A 7,406-nucleotide genomic window follows, 5' to 3' on the forward strand; every position below is an offset into this window, starting at 1 on the left:
GCTGTTTGCTCAAATAAGCTCCATTTCCCTGATTGTGGATCATCAGTGTGACGTTGGGTGTGTTTCAGCAGCACAAAGGCTCATTGAGGAGAGTGTGTGTGTGTGTGTGTGTGTCTCACCGCTGGGCTTGCTGCTGTGTGCGGGCGACACCAGATCCGCCAGATTGAGCACTCCTGCAGGCCCGATGATGAACTGCGGAGCCGCCGTGTGGATGGTCAGTGTGTCGGGACTCTCCGGGTTAGTGTTGATCTGGTTCTGCATCGCCACCTGACACACACACATACACACACACACAGCACATTAACACACACACTCTACAATGGTGATTTACAGCAGCTCTAGCTGTGTTTCCATGCACCTCCTCTTGTGTGTGTTTGGAGATGTGTATAATAAAGATCAGCTGATGGAAACACTGAGATGTGCAGAACTGTAGGAAATGAGCATTACAGCACATGCGCATCACTGAGGAGGAGAAACTCTTTACTCTATAAGGTGTGTATAAACTATGATGGAAACACTTTTACTGAACTAACTCCAGCATGAGCATTCATAAGGTCATGTGATGATGATATTAGAGATCATGTGATGATGAAAGAGTGTGTGTCACCATCTCAGCATTAGTGTTATTACATTAATCACCTCCAGTGCACACACACACACACACACACACACACACACACGTGTCCGTGTACCTGCAGGACGTGGGCCAGCTCGTGGCAGCTGTTGTCCAGGGCGATGTCCAGAGCATTTTTGCAGAATTTGCTGAGCGCGTGAACATCGGCTCCATATCGCAGCAGCAGCTCCACCACAGCGGTGTGTGTGTGCTCCACGGCCCAGTGCAGCGCGCTCATCTGCAGCATGTCTTTAGCGTTCACATCCGCACCGTGCTGGAAAACACCAGCAATATCACATCTGATGACAAACTCTAAACTTTCAAACACACTGAGGTGCATTTCCCTAATGACTTACAGTGCCTACAGGACACCACCGTACCCTGTGGACACCTACAGCTTGACTGACACTTCAGAAGAGCCTCGAGATAAAGGCAAGGCAAGTTTATGTCTATAGCATGTTTCAGATACAGTGGCAGATTAAAGTGCTTTATATAAACAGAACTACAAGAGACAAGTGAAAGAGAATAACAACTATTAAAACAGATCAGCATTATATTATAGGCGGGCACTGATTCATTGTTTAATCTAGATTAATCTGGCTCATCTGAATTCAGCTGAAGGTATTCAGAATATGTGTGCTGCCCATATAATAAATGTTGGAGAACGGGTTTCTCCAGCCAGGTGGTGCATTAGACCAGCGGCTCATCTCCTGTTTCCAAAATACATCCCAAACTGCTGGAGAAACTGCTCTACTCTGATCATTGTGATGAAGATAAATGATGTTCAATCAGATGTGCTTGTGTTTACTCACTGTTTATTCAGGTAAACATTAATGTTGAACTGTAGACCTCCATCAGCTCCAAACAGCCATTTCTGATTACCTTAATCTGACTAAAGCCATCACTGAACTGAACAGAAATGGAATGAGCGTGGTGTTGTTAAATGTGCAGGTCCTTTAAGGGGCGGGGCTGCGGTGTGTGTGTGTGTGTGTGTGTGTGTGTGTGTGTGTGTGTGTGTGTGTGGAGCGGAGAGGGAGAGACAGAAAAGAGGAGCAGTGTTTCCCAATGAGACTGTTTTCAGTGATGTTCCCTGTTTGGTGACTGATTTGGTTGTAATAAATGATTGGACCAGGTTACATGTGTCCTCGTTCATTCACCGGCTGCAACCAAAAGAGAAGGGAGTTAACCCCGAAGCTAATACTCTTCAGCCATGCAGTATTAAATGAATCTCCTCTGCTATCTCTCACACAACAAAGAGACAGAGCAGGAAAGGTTAACAGTGGAGTATGCATATATTAGTGGAATTACTGAAGTAAACACAGCAATCAAACTATGAACTACATCAATGAAATGTTCAGGAGTTAAAGTGAAACTGCTGAACTGCAGCTATAGTCAGGCATCCTGCTGATCTGATTCAGAAGGGCACCTTTTTTGTCAGACGGCTCACCGGTCAGGTATACATCTGCACTAAAATATCAATGGGAAAGTCATAGCTTGACCCAGCTCCCAACCCAACTTTGAGAACTTTGAGAATTAACGGCGATATTTATTTTATCGTGCGATAAGAGTCTCGCGTTAACGCAGCACGTTAAAGCTGATAAACGGCCCAGCACTAATAAAAGCAGATTAAATGTGTTAAACAGGTTATAGAAGACTGAAGAAGAACAGAAAGACACAATAGTGTGAGCTGTAGCGCAGTGCTCATTCAGTAAAGGCACAGCTGCACAGGTGTGTGTTCAGTCCTGATGTGAATCTGTCTAATGTTGGAGCACATCTGATCATTTCTGGAAGCTGATTCCAGCAGCAGGGGGCGCTGTTAGTAGCTGATTCCCCCTGCTCTGACTGAACTCTTGGAGTTTCTAGTTGATATGATCCTAAAGATCTGAGTGATCTGTTAGGTTTGTGTTCAGTGAGCATATCTGTAATGTATTGAGCTCCTTTAGTGATTTATAGAGCAGTAATAATACTGTAAACTCTGTTCTGAATGTAACTGGGAGCCAGTGTAGAGACCTGAGGACAGCTGTGATGTGCTCTGATCTCCTGCTTCTGCTCAGAATTCTGGCCGCAGCGTTCTGGATAAAGATGTAGACAGATACAGGACAGGAGAAGATATCTGTGTTCAGACTGTGTGATGAATAAAGTCATTATTGCACAGGGGTGTGATGATATTCTACAGGCACTGTACATATATATATATATATATATATATACACACACAGCTGAGGTCAGAATTATTCGCCCTGCGGTGAGATCTTTATTCTTCTCAAATATTCTCTGGTGATGTTCAATGATCACAGTTTTTCCTCTAATATTTGCTCTTCTGGAGAAAGTCTTATTTGATTTAATTTGGCTGGAATGAAAGCAGTTTCTAATTTGATAATAATTATTAATAAGGTGTAATTAGCTCTCTTTAGAAATGTGTTTTTTCAATGGTCTACAGAATTAACCACTGTTGTCCAGTAACTTACCTAATTAACCTAACCTAAAGTTGCAGTTTAATCTGAGTAGATTAGAGTGTAGAATAGAGTATCTCTTATGTGCTGTCATCATGGCAAACACTAAATAAATCAGTAATTAGAAATTATTTAATAAAAGTCTTTAAAATATAAAGTATTTTACGTGTCAAACATAAAGAATCAGTAATCAGCTGAATTAGTTTAGATTTTCTTCCTCTGTGACTCAAACTGTTATAAATTCCAGCATCACAAACAGAATAATTGACTTTAGTGTAGTACTGACTAAAGATTCATCCTGATTAATTACATCCAGATTAAATGCCTGTTTTACGTACACATATGCAGGGTTATATTCGAGATATAACCCTGGAAGGGCATGCGCTGTGTAAAACATATGCTGGAATAGTTGGCGGTTCATTCCGCTGTGGCGACCTCTGATGAATAAGGGACTAATCTGAAGAAAAATGAATGAATGAATGAATGAATATTTTACACAGTGAGCACACACACACACACATTATGTAAACACAAACAGCACTACATTAGAATAGTAATATAAACTATTGTTCTGATGCTGCACTTTATAACTCTGCTATATTTGATTCAAAGAGGAAGGAAATGTCCACTAATATTGACAGCACAGGTTTAAAGGTAATTATTATTAGTTATTCTGAAAGCAACAGAAGTGCCTTGTTGAGTAATCTCATGCTCTTCATCTGAACCTGAGCTCTTTCCAGACCCTGAAAACACAATAATGAAAGTCCAGTGATTCCAGCATGCGCAGCTCAACAATGCAGCCTCTGTGTGTTCGGCAGCAGAAGATCAGAGGACACACTGATTACAGCAGATCACAGCAGCAGCAGCAGCATTATAATAATCATCCTCATCTTCATCATCCTCACTCACCTTCAGCAGCAGCTCCACGATGCGCAGGTGACCCTCAGACGCCGCCATGTGCAGGGGTGTTCGGTCCACTTTAGTGCGCGCGTCTCTGCTGACGCCGGCCCGCAGCAGCACCTCCGTGGTGGAGTAATGACCGAACTGAGCTGACAGGTGCAGAGGAGACGTGCCTAGCTGCACACACACACACTTCATCACACTGCCCAACACACCACCTCTCATACACACACAGTCAGCATGCTTTCACTCACACACTCTTACCCAGTCAGTGGTGAACGGTGCTCCATTGGCCATCAGGATCCGCACCTCATCATCCTGACCAGCACGAGCAGCTTCCAGGAGCTTCTTCCCCAGATCCACTAGAGACATCTGCACATACACACACACACACACACACACACACACACACACACGCACACACACACACACACGCACACACACACACGCACACACACACACACACACACACACACGCACACGCACACACACACTGTTCATCATTAAGGGAAATCTAAATATAAATCTACATATCCCAGTGTGAATAAGAGTTAACCCCCCTGTTAAACATGAGTGTGGTTCCTCACACCTGAGCTCAGCGTCTGCAGCCACACCCACACCTGATTACTGCCACACCTGTTCACACACAGACAGCAAATCAGTGAAATACACCCTGCCTGACACGGTGAAGTAGACCAAAAGATCCTCAAAAGCTAGACATCATGCTGAAACTCAAAGACTGATGAGAAAGAACAAAACTGAGATCTACCAGCCTGGAGAAGGTCATGAAGTTTATATTACTGTAGTTGTTGTGTTACCATAGCAACTGTAGAATCACCACAACAGATCAGTTATTATAGTTGTTAATGTTACCATAGCAACTGTAGAATCACCACAACAGATCAATTACTGTAGTTGTTGTGTTACCATAGCAACTGTAGAATCACCACAACAGATCAGTTACTGTAGTAGTTGTGTTACTATAGCAACCGTAGAATCACCACAACAGATCAGTTACTGTAGTTGTTGTGTTACCATAGCAACTGTAGAATCACCACAACAGATCAGTTACTGTAGTAGTTGTGTTACCATAGCAACTGTAGAATCACCACAACAGATCAATTACTGTAGTAGTTGTGTTACCATAGCAACCGTAGAATCACCACAACAGATCAGTTACTGTAGTAGTTGTGTTACCATAGCAACTGTAGAATCACAATGGAACAATAAATGTAATTGTTGTTGCCATAGCAACTGTAGACCAGTTCAACCAACTCTGGGTTTAATCTTGAACTCTTGAGTTGATTTATCGAGAGATGAAAAACTCTGAGTTTTGGGTTTCAGAACAGCAGATCTGAGTTAGGTTAATCAACTTTGAGTAGACCAACTCAGAGTTAAGCGTGCACACCGTGACCATATAAAGGCATTATCAATGGAGCACAGATATTAGGAGTCGCCATGGCAACATCTGAATAAAGAGATCAGCGTATCTGTCTCCAGCTGAACCTGATGTGCTCATGCAGAGTTACAGCAGATATGAGCAGATATTAAACAAAGCAACACCACAGCATCAGGGAAACAGAGACAGCTAGTGTGGGAAACAGCTGCTCAAGTTAATGCGTAAGCTTCCATTTAAATTGTTTCATTATTTAAGTATAATAAAATAAGTAATGTTATGTGTGACGTTTAATAACTTTTCACAAGAAAGAGTGGGGAATTGGCCGTAATGTTGAAGTTATTTCAGATGTAACTGCATTAAATGACATAAAATAGGCTACTGCAGAGTTTCTACAACACATCTGACAAAACAAGACTGCAGATAACCTGAACTCAGTGTTCAGTGTGAATGTTTAATTTAAGGGTCCCACTTTTACACACATTGATCAGTTTAAGATAACATGTCTAAAGTTAAAAGAGCAAGAGATGTAAAAGTGCACTTGTGTAGTGGTTGGTGTATCGACACATGCACTCCGGTGATCACGGTGAGCTGAGTTCAGAGGAATGGTAATAATAAATAATTAGTGTATAAAGACGATCAGGATGAGCTGATCCAGTTATATACATTGCATAAAAAATACAGCTCATTACATAATAAAGATCAAACTCTACTGCTATTCTAGCGCTCGCAAAACAGCAGATTATTATTACAACACATGACTATCACCTTATGGATAATAACACTATATAACTTTAATATACAGCTGAAGTCAGAATTATTCGCCCCCCACCCCTCCTCAAAGCAGTTTTCAATTTAAAAACAATCATTTTAAGCTCAATATTATTAGCTACTTTAAGCTATATATTTTTTGATAATCGACAGAACAAATCATCATTATACAATGACTTGCCTAATTACCCTAACTTTACCCTAATTACCCTAGTGAAGCCTTTAAATGTGACTTTAAGCTGAATACTAGTGTCTTGAAGAATATCTAGTCTAATATTATTTACTGTCATCATGACAAAGAGAAAATAAATCAGTTATTAGAGATGAGTTATTAACACTGTTATGTGCAGAAATGTGCTGAAAACATCTCTGTTAAACAGAAACTGGGAAAATAATAACCAGGGGGGCTAATAATTCTGACATCAACTGTGTGTGTGTGTGTATATATATATATATATACATATTTATATAGCACAGTAATTCTACAGTCCACACAGCGGCGGATCCTCCTGATGTTAACTGAACTGTCATAATAAGCTGCAGTGACGCAGCTTTAGATCGATCATTGTGATCAGCGCTGTATTAATGAGCTTGATCAGGCTAATAATCGCGTTATTCTGCAGTGGTGCTCAATGTACTGATGGATCTGCTATATAACGGGCTGTGGTGTACAGCAGATCTGCATTATAGTATCCGAGGCGAGCGTGACGCAGCGGCCCGTTAAACGCGATAAACAGGAAATCGCTGCTGTTCCGGGGGAAGAGGAAATATTAAAACCCAACAAACTTCCACATCCGGCGGACGCGATCACGAATTTATGTGCTTCTTACCGTCCGAGCAGAGCCTGCAGAACCGAATCCGCCCGAAACCGAGCTGAAAACACCGAGATGACAATAATAGAGCGGGCACGCGCTCAGGCGTCAATGCGCGGGCACAGGCTGACAAAATAGATATCTAGAAGAAATAAATATAATAAAAATGAGTTAAACACACACACACACACTGCTCCAGCAGGGGCTCGTTTAATGTTACTGTGTAATTATTGTGTCATTTATTCTATGACATTATATTTAATAAACTAATAACTGTGATGAGTGTTGTGCGGCCGAGAGTGCACTGCGCATGCGCGACCCTGAATCAGCTGATCACACACCAGATATGATCATATTGATAAACTTAGAGACGAGCTCAGGGTAATCTTAGCTTATAAAACCGACACGAGTTCAACAGCTCACACACACACACACACACACACACACACACACACACACAC

The 7,406-nt window shown here is 41.8% G+C and overlaps 1 protein-coding gene across 1 annotated transcript; it reads right to left on the bottom strand.

Annotated features, from left to right (window-relative positions):
• Positions 1–42: 42 nt before the first annotated feature.
• Positions 43–7,066, bottom strand: gabpb1 (GA binding protein transcription factor subunit beta 1). Its single transcript, XM_056478001.1, has 5 exons — positions 6,964–7,066; positions 4,231–4,338; positions 3,976–4,143; positions 693–887; positions 43–267 (listed from the first exon to the last, which is right to left on the bottom strand). The coding sequence occupies exons 2-5, from the start codon at positions 4,336–4,338 to the stop codon at positions 43–45; spliced, it is 696 nt and encodes a 231-aa protein (XP_056333976.1). The 5' UTR covers positions 6,964–7,066.
• Between the last annotated feature and the right edge of the window lie 340 nt (positions 7,067–7,406).

Source organism: Danio aesculapii, chromosome 18 (assembly GCF_903798145.1).
Source record: "Danio aesculapii chromosome 18, fDanAes4.1, whole genome shotgun sequence".
Lineage (NCBI taxonomy): Eukaryota > Metazoa > Chordata > Actinopteri > Cypriniformes > Danionidae > Danio > Danio aesculapii.